Genomic DNA, 23886 nt, shown 5'->3' with positions numbered 1-23886 from the left:
ACGTCGTTTCCGTTCGGCTTTTTCCGGCGTATAGTTAAAGCTGCTATCTGGTGGCGTACTTAATGTTAAGTATGGCCGTCGTTCCCGCGTATAATTTTGAAAATTTTACGTCGTTTGCATAAGTCGTCCGTGAATGGGGCTGGACGCCATTTATGTTCACGACGAAAACAATGACGTCCTTGCGACGTCATTTGGAGCAATGCACCCTGGGAGTTTTGACGGACAGGGCATGCGCAGTTCGTTCGGCGCGGGGACGCGCTTCATTTAAATGAAACACGCCCCCTACTCGCTGCATTTGAATTCTGCGCCCTTACGCCGCGAGAAATACACTATGCCGTGTATGCCGTACACTTATGGCGCAAACCAAAGCCAGGTAAGTTACGGCGGCGTAGCGTATCTCAGATACGCTGCGCCGGTGCAAATCTTTGAGGATCTGCCCCAAAATATTCTTCATCATAATAAACTGCAAGTGGGTTTCCTCTAGAACATTGAAGACAGTTGCCCGTTAAAATGTGTTAGTTTAATTCCATCTGTCTTCTATAAATGCTGTCCAGACAGAACATGGCGGTCAATCCGTATCAATAATGCATTCAGCGTCTTGCATTATCCGCTCTGCTGGGGAACGAGGGCCAATCACATCTGCTGTGCATATCCCTACATTCTTCCATGGGTGTTTCCTGCACTTAATCAGCCCCGGAGTCGGGTCTCAAGTGACAGTTTTATACTTTTGTAGACCGTTTTGTATTTTTCCATCGAATTCTATCATTGTAACGTTCCAAAAAGAAAACGCAAAACCTTCCTCCCAGCCACAGGGTAAAGCTTAGGAATCCATCGTGATTATCAGTATCTAGTCTCCAAAAAATATCAAGCATTTCATAAATGGAAGTCCACTGATGGGCAAATAGCTCTCCGTTATTGCATTGTGTCATACCTAAATAGGCCGAGCATGCGTCTATACATCCAATCCGTCATCCTGCACTTTGTGTTGCGTACATCTAAACTGCACAACCCTTCTGAGAAAGCTAATAAAAATGATCGATTCCCACCCCGGGGAACAGTAAAAATGCACTTTCATTCAGTCATTCCTCAACGCTGAAATCCAAGCTTTGATATAATGTTGCATAATAATCAGAACATGTTGTTATTCCCTATATATTAAAATTCAATCCTCTTTAGGATCGAGCCTCAACAAATCCATAGCATTGCCGGGTTCCAAGTTCACGAGAATAAATAATTGCTTGTAGGGCTCTGGCTTGTATTTAACCTTTTTTTTTTTTAGAACAAGTAGTGTTTTCAATTATAGGACTTGGATATACATGCGTGTTTATTAGTTTATGGACAAGACGCCCTAGTTCACATTGAGTGCGGCTTTAAAATTGTGCGATTTTGGATTTAGTCGCAAGATTTCAAAGCAGCATGTCGGTGCGACTTCAGGTGTGACTTGGAAGACTTCTGTGTGGCTTCATGCACTTGGCACGTAGCCCACCCCTAAACTCTGCACTGTGCACGTAGCCCACCCCTAAACTCTGCACTGTGCACGTAGCCCACCCCTAAACTCTGCACTGTGCACGTAGCCCACCCCTAAACTCTGCACTGTGCACGTAGCCCACCCCTAAACTCTGCACTGTGCACGTAGCCCACCCCTAAACTCTGCACTGTGCACGTAGCCCACCCCTAAACTCTGCACTATGCACGTAGCCCATCCATAAACTCTGCACTATGCACGTAGCCCATCCATAAACTATGCACATAGCCCACCCCTAAACTCTGCACTATGCATGTAGCCCAGCCCTGAACGCTGCATTATGCACGTGGCCCACCCCTAAACTCTGCACTGTGCACGTAGCCCACCCCTAAACTCTGCACAGTGCACGTAGCCCACCCCTAAACTCTGCACAATGCACATAGCCCACCCCTAAACTCTGCACAATGCACATAGCCCACCCCTAAACTCTGCACAATGCACATAGCCCACCCCGCAACTCTGCACAATGCACATAGCCCACCCCGCAACTCTGCCCTATGCACGTAGCCCACCCCGGAACTCTGCCCTATGCACGTAGCCCACTCTGCACTATGCACGTAGCCCACCCCGCAACTCTGCCCTATGCACGTAGCCCACCCTGGAACTCTACCCTATGCACGTAGCCCACCCTGGAACTCTGCCCTATGCACATAGCCTACCCCTGAACTCTGCACTATGCACGTAGCCCACCTCGAAACTCTGCATGTAGCCCACCCTGGAACTCTGAACTCTGCACGTAGCCCACCCCTGAACTCTGCACGTAGCCCACCCCTGAACTCTGCACGTAGCCCACCCCTGAACTCTGCACGTAGCCCACCCCTGAACTCTGCACTATGCACGTAGCCCATCCCGGAAATCTGCACTATGCACATAGCCCATGAATGCTGCACTATGCACCCTGTGCATAGCACTCCCCTAAACTCTGCACACTCAGAGTTCAGGGGTACCTTTAACAGACCCTTAAGACTGATGCAGCCCACAATGAATTTGTGTTTGACCCCTACCCTACTCTATCCAAAACAGAAAAAAAGTTCCAGCTTTAGATTTTTTACAGAAAGGAATGTAAAAATGTAGAGGCTGGTTAAGGTGATCAATTAGTTTTTTAGCTGTCAAATATTTCTGGTGGATTGGAAGATTTGGAAATTGGTTTTGGATTGTTGTAGGAAGTATCTTATTGGGATAAATGTTTCAAGTAGTGTTCTGCTTATCCTCTTGTGAATTTGTCTGACATTCTGCAGTGCAGTGGAACTCGCAGATATAGACGGCTGTCAGGTGCCATCGCACCTCCGCGTCTCTTCCAGCTGTACGGAAAACACATTCCTCCTGTGCATTCAGTGTAAACCAGAGAGGTGTGGGCTTTTTAGTGTGCAGATGCATGTTCAAACACAACATGATCCATGATCAGGATAAGATGCTTACTAATTTCAATAATATTACAAATTTAAACTACCGTACATAAACTGTAAGGAGCATGTAGGCCTCTGCCACAAGCCCCAGCATGACATGATACACATGGTTAAAGGTCTTGTGCTTTTACATGGTCATGGAGTACAAAGGCTATGAAAAACGTTTAATTGTCAGCTCTTACAGACACTGGGGTAGATTCACATACCTTTTGCGGCGGCGTATCTCCAGATACGCCGCCGTAATTTGAATTCCGCGCCCGCGTAGCGTTACGCCGATTCACAAAGGCAGTTACGCTGAAAAAATAGGCTTCCTCCACCGACGTAACTTGATTGCGGCGACGTAGAATTGTGTGCAATATAACTTTGGCCGCTAGGGGCGCTTCCGTTGTTGTCGGCGTAGAATATGCTAATTTCCTAGATACGCCGATTCACAAACGTACGTGCGCCCGGCGTTCGTTTGCGTTAACGCTTTTTCGGCGTAAGGCTGCTCCTGCTATTAGGAGGCGCAGCCAATGTTAAGTATGGACGTCGTTCCCGCTTCGAAATTTGAATTATTTACGTCGTTTGCGTAAGTCTTTCGTGAATAGGGCTGGAAGTCATTTACGTTCACGTCGAAACCAATACGTCGTTACGCCGTACTTGGAAGCAATGCACACTGGGATATGTACACGGACGGCGCATGCGCCGTTCGTAAATCACGTCAGGTCATCACATATTACCATAAAACACGCCCCCCCCTTCCCCATTTGAATTACACGCGCTTACGCCGGCCCCGTTTACGCTACGCCGCCGCGACTTACGGAGCAAGTGCTTTGTGAATACTGCACTTGCTCCTGTAAGTTGCAGAGGCGTAGCGTAAATACACTACGCTGCGCCGCCGTAACTTATAGCGTAGCTACCTGAATCTGACCCACTATAGATTCTAGAAGGTTAAGCCATACGTTTATCATATCTCATTTGTACTCGTGTTTCATTTTGGAGTCTGCAACAGGGGGGTAAAACACCTTAAAATGACCCTGTAGCCAGCCTATGGACATTCAGGTTTATAAGGAAAAAAAAGAGAGTTCACCCCTTGTACTGAATGCCCATATCTATTGGATTTAGCTATTATTATTATACAGGATTTATATAGCGCCAACAGTTTGCGCAGCGCTTTACAATATAAAGGGAGACAGTACAATACAATAAAATAAGAGGGCTAAGAGTGCCCTTTTCATAAGAGCCTACAATCTAATAGGATGGGGAAAATGGTACAAAAGGTAATGACTGTAGGGGATGAGTTGATGGAAGAGTTAAAATTTCAGTTGTTAGTGGGAGGCAGGATAGGCCTCCCTGAAGAGATGAGGTTTCAAGGATTGGCAAAAGGTGGCCAGAGCCCCCACTGCACTCTGCACCTAGCGCACCCCTATACTCTGCACCTAGCGCACCCCTATACTCTGCACCTAGCGCACCCCTGCACTCTGCAACTAGCACACCCTGCACTCTACACCTAGCGCACTCTGCACATGGCGCACCCCTGCACGCTGCACATGCCGCACCCCTGCCTTCTGCACCCCTGTACTCTGTACATAGTGCACCCCTAAACCCTGCACTTGGTACACCCCTCAACTCTGCACATAGCGCATGCCTCAGCACTTAACTCTGTACATAGCGCACCCCTCAACCCTGTACTCTGTATGCAGCGCACCTTTCAACTATGCACACTTTATGTAGCACACCCCCCAACCCTGTACTCTGCACATAGCTCACCCCTCAAACCTGCACTCTGTACATGGCGCACCCCTGCACTCTGTACCTAACATACCCCTGAACCCTGCACTCTGTTTATTAGGCACCCCTCAACCCTGTACTCTGTGTGTAGTGCACCTTTCAACTATGTACTCTTTATATAGTGTGCCCCTCAACCCTGCACTCCTATGTACAGGCACCCCTCAACGTTAGTGCAGTTTGGCCACACCCACAAATTGATGCAGAGGTTATGATGTACAGTAACCTAAAGAAAAACAAAACAGTGAGCGGTAGTGCAGTAACCTCTAGAAACCAATCAGTGAGTGGCAAGGATGTGCAGTAGCCTCTAGCAATCAATCAGTGAGCGGTAATTATGTTTTGCAACCTCTAGCAACCAATCAGCAAGCAGAAATGATGTGCTGTAACCTCTAGCAATTAATCAGTGAGCGATAATGATGTGCTGCAACCTCTAGCAACCAGTCAGTGAACGGTAATGATATGCTGTAACCAATCGCTGCCTGATCTGCTGCAGTAAACTCATATAAATCTGGCTGCTAATTACTGTATGGTTCAGGTGGGCGTGGGGGGGGGGGGGGGGGGGGTTAGGTCCAAGAAAATGTTTGCCCATGGTCCAATCAATATTAAAGACGGCCCTGGCCCTGATCCCCATTGTGACACAAATACTCTGTGTTGAAATACTTGAATTTCATTTGCATTTCTTCGGCAAGGAACGCAATTACTGTACCGATAAATACATATTATAGAGGGGAAACCAGATTCTCCCTGAGCTGTGAAAGTTCCTCCAACTCAGAGAAAATCCTCCTTTTTTTTTTTCTAGAATCCAGGGAATAAGAGGGATACCATTTTGCACAAGTCGAAGCGTGTGTGTGTGGACAGCTCTTAGGCCCAGATTCTCAGAAGAGATACGACGGCGTATCTCTGCGTTGCGCGGTCGTATCTATGCGCCTGATTCTTAGAATCAGTTACGCATAGATTTCCCGTAGATCCGACTGGTGTAACTGTGTTACACTGTCGGATCGTAACTGCATATTTACGCTGGCCGCTAGGTGGCGCTTCCGTCGAATTCCGCGTTGAGTATGCAAATTAGCTAGATACGCGAATTCCCGAACGTACGCCAGGCCGACGTAGTAAAGTTACGCCGTTTACGTTAGGCTTTTTCCGGCGTATAGTTGCCCCTGCTATATGGTGGCATAAGTGCGGCGTAACAATGTTAAGTATGGCCGTCGTTCCCGCGTCAAAATTTGAAAAAATTACGTAGTTTGCGTAAGTCGTCCGTGAATGGGGCTGGACGTCATTTACGTTCACGTCGAAACCAATGGCGTACTTTGGAGCAATGCACACTGGGAAATTCCACGGACGGCGCATGCGCCGTTCGGGAAAAACGTCAATCACGTCGGGTCACAGTACATTTACATAAAACACGCCCCCCAGATCCAAATTTGAATTAGGCGGGCTTACGCCGGCCGATTTACGCTACGCCGCCGCAACTTACGGAGCAAGTGCTTTGAGAATACAGCACTTGCCCGTGTAAGTTGCGGAGGCGTAATGTAAATCAGATACGTTACGCCCGCACAATTTTACGCGGATGTACAAGAATCTGGCCCTTGGTGTTCTTTACTAGAATGAGAGTAATGTGCAGAACAAGACCACACCGTGTTCCTTCCACAAAATAAGTCATATTAGTTTTCAGGAACGGTGTCAAGGAAAGTGCAGCTTGAGTTCATCTTTTGGGAGAATCCTGTAAAAAAGTTATAGCTGTTCTTGGGTAGCGCATTCGTTGTCTACAGACATCCTGTACAGCAAATTCCAAAGAGATTATTTGTGTTGTTGGAAATCACCATGATTTAAGATGAAATTTCCCTTATAAAAAGAATCTCTGACCAACAGCCATTTTCCACTGAGCAGCTTTGATTTTCTGCCTGGCTTTGATTGCCGTCTTGGACATTGAACAGGTCTCTCCATAGCGTTGTTCTGGCAGATTTGTCCCTTCACATCATTTTGTCGCTGTCGTGATGCTTTCCCTTTAGGAATTCAAAGGTTGGTGACACGGGTCATTTTTTTTTTTTACTCTTTCTGGAAATAAGTGAATAACTTTTTTTTTTACCAGATTCCTCTTTAAATTTTCCTTTTGGGGCCCATTTATACTTGCTGCACAGTAAAGGTTTCAACCTCTCAGTATTGTTCTATGAAAAATATAATTTCTGCATCTGTATTGGGAAATAGCCAATACAAGATCAAAGCCAGTGTGTGTGCATAAACAAAACATTATATTCCCTGTTCTAAATAAACTCCCTTTAGGAAATAAAAAGGAAATCATTTATTACAAATGTTGGCATTATTAACAGGATGCACAAGCAGATGCAATTGTTAAGTAACCCAGAGACACGTTTTGCCTTCAGCCTAAGCTAGCCCCTGCCTGGTTGGAGCACTAGCACTCAAAACAGGGCTGTGGAGTCGGAGTCGAGGAGTCGGAGTCGGGGGAAATTTTGGGTACCTGGAGTCGGAGTCGGCAAACAATGCTCCGACTCCGACTCCTACTAAATTTAGATTGGAATAAAAAAAAAAAAAGCAAGTTTAAATGTCCCAATTCACAAAAAGTTATAATTAATGACTTCTCTACTGTAAGAATAAAGACCAATGCATGCAGTGCCTCACGTAACCGCAAAACGAACACGTTAAGTGACCGTGAAGAAGCATGCTTTTCATGTGCTTCACTATATGGCACGCAACGCACAATTAGGAGCGGCAATACTTATACTTTCCATAGTGTTGTGTCCTGCTTTTACAGGGAACGCAGCGTCTATGTGTAACCTAGCCTCTCACTCATAAGGGATTAAATAAATATGTTTTTTTGCAGGACTAGAGAGTGAGACACTTGTATAAGTGAAGGGAATGGAGGGCCAATAGTTCAAGACTGAAGCTGTAAACCATTGGAAAAACTGCTGTCATTTAGGCTATAAAAACTTGTAAACTCCGATTGTTAGCTTAAACTTTAAACATGACTATGGGATTCTCCTAGGAAAATCATGTTTTAGAATAAATGCCCCTTCCTGGATCCTCCCACTGCCCTATGTTTTGTTTTTGTTCTAAAACAACCAAATAATGTGGTTTGTATTTTTGAACTGGTAAAGATCCTGTTCCTGATGTTTATGCCTGCTGCTACTATCCAGCCACTTGATTGATTAAAGCGGGAGTTCACCAATAAAACATTTTTCCCCTTAGATGGATGCTCGTTTTGTCTAGGGGAATCGGCTAGTTGTTTTAAAATATGATCCGTACTTACCGTTTTCGAGATGCATCTTCTCCGTCGCTTCCGGGTATGGGTCTTCGGGAGCGGGCGTTCCTTCTTGATTGACAGTCTTCCGAGAGGCTTCCGACGGTCGCATCCATCGCGTCACTAGTAGCCAAAAGAAGCCGAACGTCGGTGCGGCTCTATACTGCGCCTGCGCACCGACGTTCGGCTTCTTTCGGAAAATCGTGACGCGATGGATGCGACCGTCGGAAGCCTCTCGGAAGCGGCGGAGAAGATGCATCTCGTAAACGGTAAGTACAGCTCATATTTTAAAACAACTAGCCGATTCCCCTAGACAAAACGAGCAGGAAGCTAAGGGGAAAAAGTGTTATGTACGGGTGAACCCCCGCTTTAATAAAAAAATAAAACTTTGTTTTCATTGTGTTTGTCTTTTGCTTAAACTGTGCAATACAGTAGACTGTTGGCTTCCCAGCCAGTAGTCCTGTGGTAGGTTGCGTTTCTTTCCCTCAAGGAATGTATAAAATACATTTGCATATTAATACAGAGGAGTCGGAGTCGGAAGTACATAAAACTGAGGAGTCGGAGTCGGAACATTTATCTACCGACTCCACAGCCCTGGTTCAAAATGACAGAATATGATGGTTATAACATACTGTAGCCTGGGCTGCACTGGACATGTGCAGGGCACAATTCACATATTATAAAAAGTAATAGTGCAGCGCTTATAATCTTAAAAAACAAACACATTGACATACAGTAGATATAAAAAGTAGATGTTAAAATGTCAGGTTTCTGTAATGTGAAAAAATAAGACAAAGATAAAATTATTTCAGAACTTTTTCCACCTTTAATGTGACCTAAAAACTGTACAACTCAGTTAAAAAAACAACTTAAATCTTTTATGTGGAGGAAAGGAAAAATAAAATAATATGGTTGCATAAGTGTGCACACCTCTAAACTAATACTTTGTTGAAGCACCTTTTGATTTTATTACAACACTCATGCCACGTACACACGACCGTTTTTCGGGTTGTAAAAAATTATGTTTTTTTTTTTATGTAATTAAAAACGATTGTGTGTAGGCTCCAGAGCATTTTTCACGTAAAAAATGGCCATTAAAAATTTCAAAAAGTGGTCGTGTGTGGGCTTTAACGACCTATAAAAACCGCGCATGCTCAGAAGCAAGTTATGAGACGGGAGCGCTCGTTCTGGTAAAACTACCGTTCGTAATGGAGTAAGCACATTCATCACGCTGTAACAGACTGAAAAGCGCAAATCATCTTTTACTAACACGAAATCAGCAAAAGCAGCCCCAAGGGTGGTGCCATCTGAATGAAACTTCTCCTTTATAGTGAGTGCCGTCGTACGTGTTGTACGTCACCGCGCTTTGCTAGAGCATTTTTTTTTTCACGATCGTGTGTGGGCAAAGCTGTTATAATGATCGGGTTGAAAAAAACGTTTTTTCTAGACCATTAAAAACTTAATTTTTTACAACCCTAAAAAACGGTCGTGTGTACGAGGCATTAGTCTTTTTGGGGATGAGTCTATCAGCATGGCACCTCTTGACTTGGCAATATTTGCCCACTCTTCTTTGCAAAAACCCTCCAAATCTGTCATCTCCTGTGCACAGCCCTCTTCAGATCACCCCACAGATTTTCAATCGGATTCAGGTCTGGGCTCTGGTTGGGCCATTCCAAGACCTTCTTCTTCTTCTTCTGGTGGAGCTATTTCTTTGTTGATTTGGATGTACGCTTTGGGTCGTTGTCATGCTGAAAGATGAAGTTCCTCTTCATGTTCAGCTGTCTAGCAAAAGCCTGAAGGTTTTGTGCCAATATTAACTGGCATCTGGAAATGTTCATAATTCCCCTTTACCTTGACTAAGCCCTTGTACCAGCTGAAGAAAAACAACCCAAAACATGATGCTGCCACCACCATGCTTCACAGGTGGGTATAGTGTTATTTTGGTGATGTGCAGTGTTGTTTTTGCGCCAAACATATCTTTTGGAATTATGGCCAAAAAGTTCAACCTTGGTTTCATCAGACCATAACACATTTTCCCACATGCTTTTGGGAGACTTCAGATATGTTTTTGCAAAATTAAGCCGGGCTTGGATGTTTTTCTTCATAAGAAAAGACTTTTCCGTCTTGCCACATTACCCCATAGCCCAGACATATGAAGAATACGGGAGATTGTTGTCACATGTACCACACAGCCAGTACTTGCCAGATATTCCTGCAGCTTCTTTTAATGTTTCTGTAGGCCTCTTGGCCTCTCGTCTTTTCATCAATTTTGGAGAGACGTCCAGTTCTTGGTAATGTCACTGTTGTGCCATATTTTCTCCACTTGGTGAGGACCTGTGTTCCATGGCATATCTAATGCCTTGGAAATTCTTTTGTACCCTTCTCCTGACTGATACCTTTTAACAATGAGATCCCTCTGATGCTTTGGAAGCCCTCTGTGGACCATGGCTTTTGCTGTAAGATGCAATTAAGAAAATGTCAGGAAAAACCTACTAGAACAGCTGAACTTTATTTGGGGTTAATCAGATGCACGTTAAATGATGGCAGGTGTGTACTGACTCCTATTTAACATGATTTTGAATGTGATTGCTTAATTCTGAACACAGCTACATCCCCAGTTATAAGAGGGTGTGCACACCTAGGTGAGGCCAGCTAAACTGGAAATCATGCTGGGTATATAGGACGCTTTTGGAGCCATCACAGATATAAGAACCCACCATGGGATTTAGCATGTCATACAGTTGTATTCAAAATTATTCAACCCCCACTGAAATTGATTGTTTTGGCCAGTTCGACATTGATTTTGATCATTCAGTCATCCTGCTTACAATTAAATCAAAGAGGCACGTGTAGGTCAGACAAATATAACATAACACATGCTGTAGTGGACTTGGAGGTATGCTTGGGATCATTGTCCTGTTGAAAGGTCCAACGTCTCCCAAGCCTCAGGTTTGTGACGGACTGCATCACATTGTAATCCAATATCTCCTGGTACTGAAGAGAATTCATGGTACCTTGCACACACTGAAGCTTCCCTGTACCTGCAGAAGCAAAACAGCCCCAAAGCATGATTGACCCCCCCGCCATGCTTCACAGTAGGCAAGGTGTTCTTTTCATCATAGGCCTTGTTCTTCCTCCTCCAAACATAGCGTTGATCCATGGGCCCAAACACTTCTAATTTTGTTTCATCAGTCCACAGAACACAATCCCAAAACTTCTGTGGTTTGTCCACATGGCTTTTGGCATACTGCAGTCGACTCTTCTTATTCTTTGGAGACAGCAAGGGGGTGTGCCTGGGAGTTCTGGCATGGAGGCCTTCATTACGCAGTGTGCGCCGTATTGTCTGAGCAGAAACCTCAGTACCCACATCTGACAAATCTTTTCTCAGTTCCTCAGCAGTCACACGGGTACTTTTCTCCACTCTACGCTTCAGGTGGCGCACAGCAGTCAAAGTCAGCATCTTCTTTCTGCCACGACCAGGTAGCGTTTCAACAGTGCCCTTTGCCTTGAATTTGCGAATGATGGTTCCTATGGTGTCTCTTGGTATGTTTAACATCTTTACAATCTTCTTATAGCCATTGCCCTTCCTGTGAAGAGTAATTGCCTCTTCTCTTGTCTTCCTGGACCATTCTCTTGACTTCACCATGTTTGTAACCACACCAGTAAATGTCTAGAAGGAGCTGAGTATCACAGTCATTTTAAAGCTGCCTAATTGGTGCTTATTAGGCTTTATTGCTGCTCCCTGACATCCACAGGTGTTTTCAATACCTGATTGAAAACACTTCAATGAACCTCTGTTCTTCAGAGTGGTAGTCTTTAAGGGGTTGAATAATTGTGTAAATGAAGAATTCACAAAATAAACATTTACTACTGTATTACAAAACCAATTGATGTCATTTTAGTTGCATATGGTTCTTTAAGAAGTCCTTGTAGGATTTCATTCTGAATACAATTACAAATGTACACTAAATTCCCTAAAACCCTTTACAGCATTGGGGGTTGAATAATTTTGAACACAACTGTAAATGCCAGAGAGAACAGCATTGGCAGATTTGGCTTCTTTTGGTGTGTCCATATTTTAGGCTTTTTGTAGGTGCTTATCCCGATGACAGACCTTAGTCATGTCCTGCATTCCATCAACCTTTACACAGCGTGATTTGGTGAGACAGTCTATTAGAACAAGCAGAATGGATGTTTGCGTGTTTGCTGCGGAACTGTTTACTGGAGGAATATGAAGAACATCCCTAATGACTGCATGACTGCTTTGTTTGTAATAGTGGACATGCTCTGGGAATCAGCGAAAGCCGGATTGTGAAATGATCCAGTGTCCATGTGTGGTGCTCCTCGCTCGAGCACATATTTAGCCTCAGACTAAAAATGAGGCAATGCAAAAACGATGCCTAATTCACTCCATTTACATTTGGAAATCTGGTGTAAAGAGAGCCGAGCTGATTATAGACTCCAGCACTGTATACATGGTTTTGTTTTTGTTTTTCTACTCATTAGAGTTAATGTAGCTGCCTTGTTTAAGTAAATGCAGCCTCTCTAACTTCCTATACTGGCTTCTAGTCAAACGCTAATCAGTTTCCCATAAGCTGGAGAGTGATATGGAGTAAACAAGGCTGCGGAGAGTAGGCCAAACCAATGAGGTAAACACACAAGAACATAAGAATCATCTCTACATTAAAGGATAAGTGCACTTTAAAACAAAGTGCATTTATTTATTTTTTACCCTATTCGCCTGCACAAACCCAACCCATCCTTCCCCTCCACAGATGCAGGCCTACCTGTTTCCAACAGCTGTTTGCATACATCGAGTGGTGCAGGTCTTCACTGCATAATAGTGCCCCATTGACCCATAGATGTCTGTAAGGCTGTGTTCTGAGGACAGACACAGTCCCATCGAAGTCTATAGGGATGTAATGCACAGACCAGGACAGTGAAGGCTTGCGGAACCACGGCCCATAGATTGAGGTTATGCTGGCCGTTCACTGAACAAGAGAAAACTATCAATTTCTCCATCCACGCTAGATAGCTATACTTGCAATATTTAATTTGGTATTTAACCCCAGGAAAAAAATATTTTTACCTGGTGATCCTGCTGGTAATACTTTTTCTGTCCTAGGGTGACACTTATCACCCAACAAAGGGCATCCATTGAGGAGAAGCTTCCTCATCTTGGGACAGGATGAGTTTTAGGAGTACAGAACATCTCCATAATATGGAGGAGGTATTGTGTAGTTGGAAGAGGTGAACTTGGCAAGGCTGATAACACGGTTTGAGACAAAACACAGGACAACTCTGGATTTCTGGCACTTACTGAACAGATATAAATAAATCCTTTCAATGGAATGTTTAAAGCCCTGTACACAGGAGCCGAATATTGGGCGATATCGGCCAGTTTAATAGAAACCATTAGCCATTCAGATGTGTGTGCGTTAGCCGATTCGACAGAAGCTGGTCGGAAGTCCAGCTTCTGTCGAAGGGGCATGACCAAAAAAGATCTGCCGATTGGGATCTCTACCATTGGCGGAGAGCGATGTTCTGACAGGGGGTGGTCCACCTGTCAGAACAGAATATCTCAGCGGGGGAGATCGCGGTACTAACATCGGATAGTTGGTACAATGGCTCCTCCCGAGCTCTTGAGTTTTTTTTTTGTTCAGCCCACTGGGTTGAACAAAAAAAAGACTGCTAGTGTGTACCAAGCTTTACAGATCAAAAGGGAGCCAGAAAAAGAAGTTCAGTGTTCGTGTTACCTTCACTTCAATAATCCACTGATTTGTTTTACAGTAATGACTATACAGTATAACTAGACTGAAATTAGTTGCATAAACAAGGCCTGTATTAATGACACCTAATTATCTGTGTTTATGTGCTATCCTTTGTGCAGGGTTTGCATTCTCTACGGTCAATTCTCCTATGGCCTTGGACCTGACGTTGGGTGTCTTATGTGAAGTTCTGCAACAGTGGGATGAAGTCTCAGCCGGTGTGCCTGTCCTCCTCGAGTGGTTATTAGGAGAAAATGACCTTGGCGATCTGGAAACTGTGAATACGGTAATAGGACTAACAATCCTCTTCAACTATCGTATACACTAAATTACATTAGTTACATTATTACACTATCTGGGGTAAGAAGATCACAGGTGGACTGAGGGCAACGTTCAGGCAAATTTCATATTTGTTACTAGTGCAGTGAATGGCTTACCTATATGAATGATTTACCGTCTTTTTAGACCTGATCCCACATTTTGCAGCACTTTTACACACTTTCTGTTCAAGTATTGGAACCAACTTCCTGTGTAGAAGACCAGTCACGACCGCCTGTACTCTTCTGTACTTTGGGTGACTGGTCTCCTCAATGTGCACTTTTAGTTTAACTCTCTGATTCAGCGTGAATGCCTTTATTAAATGGCAGAGCCTCTCTCTATCTGTCACAATGTGCTGGATGCCCCTATCTAGCAGAAACAAGGAAGACCCCCAGAAACATGGCAGTCTACCCTTCAAATCAGACATGAAAGCCATCAAGGTGAGGCTGAATCAGCCACAGCTTACAGAATTCCATGAAGAGCATCTACTGCTCGATGCACCCAGTTGTGTGGGAGGTATGAAGCCTAAATAATTACAGTAAGCTTTTGCATCTACCTCCCTGACAAACCCTCCTCTTGTTGGCTGCATAGATCTTTAGCGATCACACCTATTAATGGGCACCTGTGCATGCCTTATTGTGTGCTATATGTTTGTGTCTATTTATTCTAAATCACAGATATACAGTTTAATGGTCCTTCAGCACACCACATCATACACACAGATGTGAATGCACTCTGTATTGCCCAGGAGAAGTGCAGGCATGCTTTTTCAAGACTTATTAAGTGCCTATTCAAAGTGAATAGGCTGCCTTAATGCAACAATGTGCTTAGAAGGTCCATAAAGCAGCCTATTTTTGAAGTACAAAACTTGTTTCCAGCTTATTCTTTATCGTTTTTCCAATACAATACACAAAGGAAACAAGCAAAACACATAGAACAAGTTAAACAGACCATTGCTTAGCCGTAAGGGCCCAACATCGCGTATTGCATAATTTGAAATACAGTATATATTGCTGGAAATGCATAAAGCCTTTTCAGGAGGTAGGAGAATAACTATACACAAATCAAGCCAGGGCTTTCACAATATACTAGAGGACAGTGAAAATTGTCAATAGAGATCCAGGTGCCCATAGCAATGGAAGGTGACAATGTGCACCTATCATATAATTTGGTTTATGGCATCTATGGGGACCACACAATGGGTAGAACAGGTACTTATAGAAAATCACAAAAACAAAAAAAAGGGGGGGTCAGAAGGGAAAGGGGGGGCAGAGAAAGGTGCTACCAGTGGGAGTGTACTTAGACAAGGCCAGATTTTATTATTTTATGCCAGTGATAGCCATTCTTGACCTACAGGACCCATACAATACTATTCTAGAGGCTCATGCCCATGAACACATTTGGGTATACACTGCAAGAAATTTGCCTATTTTCATGTCAGGGGGTTGGGTAGGTGTTGGCATACAGACATGACCAGCAGGCTGTAGAACTCAAAGACAGACGATCAGATGCCACGGCTGTATGCCTGTAATCACATATCCGAGTGGTTACATGCCTACAGGGGCAATTGAGCATCCCTGTATGTGAACAGTTGACATACAGGGCTACAGACAATTTATAAAAAAAAAAACTTCCCATAACATTTTGTGTATTTATGCACGTTTTTACCTGTAAAAGCCTGCCTTGTGTAGACATCCAAAAGCCCTGAGACTTCTGCTGGATGCCACCATTTTGAATATGATGTCAGCAGCCCCAGAAGACTGATTGTGCAACATTTAACAGTATTTCCCTTCACTCCTCCCCCAGATGTTACATAAAAGTTTATGCAGGGACCTAAGGGGAGGGGCAGAGGTGCTGGGTCAGCACAGACAGTAATTGCAGAATCCCAGGAGAGGACAGAGCTTTGATATGCAAGGAGAAAGGGGGTTATTCTAGGGAATGGACTTTTCCTAGGGTAGTCAAACTCCATAGCAAGTTGAAAGACACATTGCAAGCGAATAAATTAAAAAAGAACATGTCATGTCCGACCGCGCAGTGGCTCCTGGAATATGATTGTCATTAATCTCAGGAGGTGCATGCTGGGTAGCCAGCAGCACCATATCCCGGAAGGATGTATCAGTGGGCTTTCGGCTGCCCACACTCAAGATGGGAATGCATTCGGCGGGGACTGCTAAGTAAGCATTTTAAAGTAAGCATTTTAAAATAAATAACATTTAAAAAACCTACATTAGATAATAATCCCGCTTGTTATAGGATTAGGTGAAAACAACATGGCGGTGTTTTTAAAGAAAAAAATTAAAATTTGCTGGAACTCAGTTTTAAAATATTTAATTGTTCTGTACTTTTTTTTATATATATATATTTTTATTAGGTTTAAGACAAACGAACATACAGAAAGAAACATACAAAAAAAACAACAATACCACCAGACAACCTGGTCATAAACGTTAGGCAATACACTCAAACATAGAAAAATAAACTGACATCAGTACAAAATATAAAGTAGGCACAGTGGTAAAAGGCTTAGGTATAATACCGGGATATAGCAAAAGCGGAGGTCTAGACATTAGATATCCGTGAGGCATGGCCCATCAATGGTCAAGCAAGAGTAGTACAATCAGTGCTGGGAGAGGGTTAGCGGACTAGCCAACCATCTACCCCAAATTTTGTGAAAGGTTTTGTTCCGTTTCCGGAGTTCAAAAGTACGTTTATACAGTGGAATAGCGTCATTAATACGTTTTAACCAGAGGGATTTCAGAGAGGTCTGTGCGCCCTTCCAGGACAGTAAAATTGCTTTGTTAACATAGAAGAAGAGTTTGCGGAGCAGTCTCTTGGCATGTGATGATAGGTGTAATTCGCCAAAAATGCCTAATAGACAGTTCTTGGGGTGGATTATGTTTGGGAGGCCTAGCGCCGATGAGATGAAAGCACCCACTTCTTCCCAGAAGTCCCGGACTACCCGGCATGACCAGAAGCAGTGTAAGAAATATGCCTCTTGGCCACAGCCATGGAAACAGGCAGCTGAGGGCAGGAGACCCATCTTGTGTAACCTAGCCGGAGTAAGGTGGGTTTGATGGAAAATTTTCACCTGTATGATGCGGCCCCGGGAAGCAATAACAGAGGTTTTATATGTATCACTAAATTCTGACCAGTCCTCGTCTACCAGGCATATGTCCATTTTACCTGAGCTTTGTGAAATCTGGGGTTAAAGTCAGTCATTAGGGCTGCATAATAGGTGGAGACAAGTTTAGTGGGATCTGGCTGTCTGAGCAGTTTTTTTGTTCTATACCTTTACCTGCAATCTTTAAGGTTGTGACAGGGTCTCTTAAAGCTCTAGAGTCCAGCATGCATGCCAGTGTGTGTGTGTTGTTCACACATGATTTGGCTTATAGAAGAGCAGTGTGTACACCAAGCTTTGTAAAGCTTTAAACAGCTTGGCAAGTTGGCACTTTAAGGCTCCATTCACACTTGTATGACTCCAAAGTTGCACTGTCTTTGGAGTGCAACTTTTGATGGGTGCAATTTTGATATGACTTTGGCTTTGACCAGTGATAAAGGACAACTGTTGCATTGTATAACATTCAGCAATGACTTCCATGCAACCTTTGAGGGTTAACATTGAAGTCTGTGGCCCTCGAGTTGCATGAAAGTCGGATCAATGTAGTGCACATATATGAATAGGTATCATTGGAAAACATGGGGAATAGCTTGTCAACTGACTTTGATGTCCAAAGTTACATGACAAGTAGCACAAGTCTTAATGGAGCCTAAATACAGATATTAATGAAAATGCTGACCATCACCTTAAACAATCTGCAAGCAAGACTAAAGCCCTGTACACACAACCAGGAATCCCGGCGGTAAAAAAGTCCACCGGCAATCCCGGGGGTAAAACCGAGAACCTGCTCGGTAACTTTCCCCCTGTACACACCAGAGGTTTGCCGTCGGGAAAACTGTGGTGAAAGCTTTGGCTGGGAATCCCGGCCATGTGTATGCTTCACTAACGTGTTTCCCATAGGGAAACTGCCGGGAAAAAGACCGCTAGAAATCGCAACATCGTTCTAATTTTTCCTGCCAGGATTCCCGGCGGTTTTCCTGTGGGGAAAACTGCCATGGAGCATACACAAGGCCAGTTTTCTCAGCCAGTTTTCCGATGGGAAAACTGGTCGTGTGTACGAGGCATCAGTAGGATTTATCACTACTTGAAGTTTGTTGCTTGCCTGCTGAATCCTGCTATCTTCCACAAAAGTAACTCAATGATTGCTGTACAGAAAGAAGCTTGCTCTTGCTGTACAGAAAGAAGCTTACTCTGTTGCAGAGAATTCCAGAGCTCCCTGACTGTCTAATTCTAAAGCACAAATAAACTGATGCCATGGCTGTCTGGGTATACTCCTGCCTTAATAATACATTTTTGGTCATCCCAAGCACGCATTTTATGCGACAGTTTGTAAAACAAATATCTGTGGTAATTTTTGTGCCTACAGACAAGACCTGACATGTGCTGCAAGCCTGCAGAGGAGCCATAACCCCCGGCATCTTGTCCGATGCTTGACGTAACCTGACACAGGAATGTTGTTTTATCCACATGTCCAATTAGCGGCACAGGTGTATAACAGCAATGCAGTCATTTCATGAGAGGATATGGAAGGCGTGAATGCCGCTATATAATAATTAAGCCATACGCTGCTTTTATGCCACAGGGCTCAGTGGGCTTTTACAATTACAAAATTAAAGCAAATTAGCACTAAGGAACGTAAACAGTATAGGTGTTTTAAGACCTGTTGGGATTATCTTGAATTACCAAAACGTCTGGCTAAACAGGAAAGGCTTTATACTTTCTGCTTTTTAATAATTTCCAAACTTCTTCTGTACCAGAGGCAGGGTTATAGGAAAATAGAACTGATTTACGAGGGTGTTTTATTTAAATGTGCAGCCAAGCAAAGAGTTGTAATTTACAGTAAGTAGAAATGTTGGCTGTGAGGGCCGTTCCAAAAAGAAAAATTACGGACGATATTTGGTCAACCTACAGCCACCAAACAGCAATCACATTTCAGAGTTTTGAGAGCTGTAGACCAATGAAAGGTGTCATCTGGGGTAACTGCATTTTGCACAGCGCCCCTATTAGCTCATGGGTTTATAATTGACATCGCTATCCAGAGCTTGTGATTTAAACCTGAACTCCAGGCAAACAGCTAAATAAAGAGATGATATATATATATATATATACAGTACAGACCAACAGTTTGGACACACCTTCTCATTCAAAGACTTTTCTTTATTTTCATGACTATGAAGGCATCAAAACTATGAATGAACACATGTGGAATTATACATAACAAAAATGTGTGAAACAACTAAAAATATATTTCATATTCTAGGTTCTTCAAAGTATCCACCTTTGATTACTGCTTGGCACACTCTTGGCATTCTCTTGATGAGCTTCAAGAGGTAGTCACCTGGCGCAGCACCCCATCACTCTCCTTCTTGGTCAAATAGCCCTTACACAGCCTGGAGGTGTGTTTGGGGTCATTGTCCTGTTGAAAAATAAATGATGGTCCAACTAAACGCAAACCGAATGGAATAGCATGCCGCTGCAAGATGCTGTGGTAGCCATGCTGGTTCAGTATGCCTTCAATTTTGATTAAATCCCCAACAGTGTCACCAGCAAAGCACCCCCACACCATCACACCTCCTCCTCCATGCTTCACAGTGGGAACCAGGCATGTAGAGTCCATCCGTTCACCTTTTCTGCGTCGCACAAAGACACAGGGGTTGGATCCAAAGATTTCAAGTTTGGACTCATCAGACCAAAGCACAGATTTCCACTGGTCTAATGTCCATTCCTTGTGTTCTTTATCCCAAACAAGTCTCTTCTGCTTGTTGCCTTTCTTTAGCAGTGGTTTCCTAGCAGATATTCTACCATGAAGGCCGGATTCACACAGTCTCCTCTTACCAGTTCTAGAGATGTGTCTGCTGCAAAAGGTGGCTACTTTGAAGAACCTAGAATATGAAATATATTTTCAGTTGTTTCACACTTTTTTGTTATGTATAATTCCACATGTGTTAATTCATAGTTTTGATGCCTTCAGTGTGAATCTACAATTTTCATAGTCATGAAAATAAAGAAAACTCTTTGAATGAGAAGGTGTGTCCAAACTTTTGGTCTGTACTGTATATATACACACACACACACACACACACATTATCTCACAAAAGTGAGTACACCCTCACATTTTTGTAAATATTTTATTATATATTTTCATGTGACAACGCTGAAGAAATGACACTTTGCTACAATGTAAAGTAGTGAGTGTACAGCTTGTATAACAGTGTAAATTTGCTGTTCCCGGGTGATGGACTGGCCAAGCATGTCTCCAAACCTAAACCCTATTGTGCATCTGTGGGGTATTATTAAACTTAAGGTGGAGGAGTGCAAGGTCTCTAGGATCCACTAGTTCCATGATGTCCTCAGGAGGGGAAGAGGACTCCAGTGGCAACCTGTGAAGCTCTGGTGAACTCCATGCCCAAGAGGGTTAAGGCAGTGCTGGAAAATAATGGTGGCCACACAAAATATTGACACTTTGGGCCACATTTGGACATTTTCACTTAGGGGTGTACTCACTTTTGTTGCCAGCGGTTTAGACATTAATAGCTGTGTGTTGAGTTAAAATGAAATTAAGGTTGATTACAATGCCCTAGGATGGTAATCAAACACCCTGAATATCAATGTGCCACATCCTAGTAGACTGATAGAATTGGAATAAAGGAAAAATTGACTTTATAGACACGCATAAAATTTTACAATGTTTTTAATGGTTCACAAAAATAAATATGTATACAATAAATTTTTAATAAAACATACACAGTTGTAAAAAAGACCTATTGGTTCACCCAAAGGGAGTACCCGTTATATACTTCCTGCGGGGCTATATGAAACACTTCAACAACAAAGCCCTCACTGAGATAGAGTATTTACTCCTGCGTATTCCAAAACAGTCCTTGATAAATTAAAACGGCTCTACATGTTTCGCGACTTAAAAAGTCGCTTCTTCAGGAGCTTCTAGAAGAACAAAGTTCAATTGGAATATGATATATACAGTCAAATAAATATTGCTGTGGTACGCACATGCATCTACATAAATATTTTTACATGTGAACTCACCACGAAAGGCTAAAGAGGGTATCAAAAGTGTGTGTTGAGTTATTTTGAGGGGACAGCAAATTTACACTGTTATACAAGCTGTACACTCACTACTTTACATTGTAGCAAAGTGTAGTCAAGTGAAAAGATATAATAAACAATTTAAAAAAATGGTACTGTGTGTGTGTGTGTGTGTAATATATATATATATATATATATATATATATATATATATATATATATATATATATATATATATAGCCTGAATAGGGTTGGGAAGTCTTATCTTGAGTATGGCTAGTTTTATGATCTGCTGTAAATGTTCCCTCTCTGACTCTTACACTGGACAAATATTTATTTTATAACTCCTTAACCTCTCTTGCATGTTTTAAGGTGGAGGACGACTACCTGTTTGAGAAAGGTGAAGCCAACTTCTGGGCTGAGAAACTTGTGTACATCAGACTGCTGGCTAAACATCTGGAGGAGCTGCTGAAAAGAGCTCACTTCAGCACAATGCTGGATCCAAAGCTTCTTCATTTATCTCAAGCAGCTAATGAGCGATCAGAGAGCATTCAAAGCCTTTTCAACGACTTGCCCCCTACCCCGCAGTTCCTGAAGACCTCTGAATATAACAAATTGCTGATTCATAAAGAGAGAACCTCTAGCTGTATGGATATATTGAATGTGCTGCTAAACAAGGAGTGACTCATGAAGACGGTTGAAGAGGTGGACAAACAGTGACTTTTGAGTCAAGCTGCCCTGCAGAGCATTATGGGACTCCCGTCACACCTGGGATGTCTAGTTTACATTGATATGTTTTTAAAAATTTACTTTTTTTTAAACTTTTATGTCTGTAATTTTAGCATCGTGAAAAATAAAACATAACTTTTTAATTGTTTTGCCTTGATTGTTGACTATTGTTGATTGTTGACTATTACACCACAGTCAGAATTAAAGTTTTATATTTGAGAGCAAAGTCAACTTGCTTGAGTCTTTAGTTTTTCATCCTGGCATGGTTGTAGCACACCAGTCCACCAAGACAGTGTTTCCCAACTCCAGTCCTCAAGGCACACCAACAGGTCATGTTTTCAGGATTTCCCTCAGATGAAACGGCTGTGGTAATTACTAAGGCAGTGAAACTGATCAAATCACCTGTGCAAAATCATGGAAAGCCTGAAAACATGACCTGTTGGTGTGCCTTGAGGACTGGAGTTGGGAAACACTGCACCAAGAGTCTCTTTGTTCATAATCTGGTGATCCCGGAACACGCCTGCTTGTGATGCTGGAATACTATCACAGTAAACCTAAGGACATTGCTGGAGATCTTTGAGATTTCTTCTTAGAACATGGGGATAAGAAATCTGGGCAACTGCATCTACAAACTGAGCATTGTTGCTATGGGTGAAAGAAAAAGACATTTTCAAATATTTGGTAATTGTAAAAAAAAAAAAAAAAAGAACGTAATTTTCTGTTTAATCGTTTTTATTGAATGAAATTGAGAACATAACAAGGAAGTAGGCTTTACATAACATTTTAAATGTGTTATATTGGATGGTAGATAAGTTGTTAAAATAATCATGGGTCATATAAGAAGTTAGCTGGGAATGTAACAATAACTCCAACAGACAATGTGGAGAGTGAGTGTCCAACACGGATATGTAATAGAAGCAGGGCCGTTTTTACCATAGGACAAACAGGGGCAGCTGCCCAGGGCCCTGTCACTGTTGGGGGCCCAAAGCAACCCCCTTTGAAAAAAAAAAAATATATATATATATTTCTTTATTTCTTTTATTTTTTATATATACAAAGGCACGACAGCCCATTCAAATCAATGGCCTGCTGTGCCTGCACAAATGAGGGCTGCCAAAACACATGCATGTGAACCAGCCAGGCCCAAAATAAGCTGGAGGGGGCCCAAAAAACATGTTTGCCCAGGGCCCAAACCATATTAAAGACGGCCCTGAATAGAAGTGGTCTGGGGCATGTGTAGTTATTGTGTAGACTAAAGCTCCATACACACTATTAGATTTTCAGCAGATTTTTGTTTTCAGATTTACCAAGACCATCTAGTGCATACAAATTGAAACTCTAAGCCCAGGTTCACACTGAGCTGCGGGAGTGAAGCTGTGCGAGTTCAGCTGAACTTGCACGATTTCACTCCCACTGGCAGTCCCGATGTGCGATTACAGAGACATCTATGCAGGTTTCAATGTAAATCGCGGGCCGAAATCGCAAAAAGTAGTACAAATACTACTTTTCGAAATCGGTGCAGCACCGCAGATGCAGCGTCGCACCGATTAGGACGGTGTCATTGCAGGCAAATGCCGCCGATTTGACATGTCAAATCACATGTCAAAACGCAGCGGTGTGAACCAGGGCTTAAGGTTTGACCTCATATTATATGGTTTTGGTAAATCTGAAGACAAAAATCTGCAGAAAATCGAATAGTGTGTATGGGGCTTTAGACCTTATAACATCTAGGTCATTGTCTACTCTTGTTAAAGCCAAAATAGGTATCGGGGTAAATATAGTTGTATGGAGGCAGATCAAGAAGAAAGAGGTAAACAAAAAAGGTAGTAGATAAAGGTAAGGTCAGGAGGAAGGCAGGGTAATCCACAGTTGAGCAATCTAACCCAAGACCTTTTTTTTTACCATTAAAGCTGAATAAGGTGGTGTTTGAAATTATGTTAAGCTCGCAGGGTCCA

At 42.9% G+C, this 23886-nt stretch overlaps 1 protein-coding gene across 3 annotated transcripts in view; it reads left to right on the top strand.

Annotated features, from left to right (window-relative positions):
• Window positions 1–22076, top strand: part of THADA (THADA armadillo repeat containing) — a 779727-nt gene extending 757651 nt beyond the window's left edge. For all 3 annotated transcript variants that reach the window (XM_040351533.1, XM_040351532.1, XM_040351531.1), the window contains exons 37-38: window positions 13845–14008; window positions 21575–22076. In XM_040351533.1, the coding sequence (XP_040207467.1) occupies window positions 13845–14008; window positions 21575–21886 (476 nt within the window). In that variant the 3' untranslated portion in view covers window positions 21887–22076. The remainder of the gene's footprint in view (window positions 1–13844; window positions 14009–21574) is intronic.
• Window positions 22077–23886: the final 1810 nt, after the last annotated feature.

The sequence above is a fragment of the Rana temporaria genome, chromosome 4, assembly GCF_905171775.1.
Source record: "Rana temporaria chromosome 4, aRanTem1.1, whole genome shotgun sequence".
NCBI classification, from domain to species: Eukaryota; Metazoa; Chordata; class Amphibia; order Anura; family Ranidae; genus Rana; species Rana temporaria.
The sequence above is the reverse complement of the archived record's forward strand: the minus strand, read 5'-3'. Positions and strand labels throughout refer to the sequence as shown.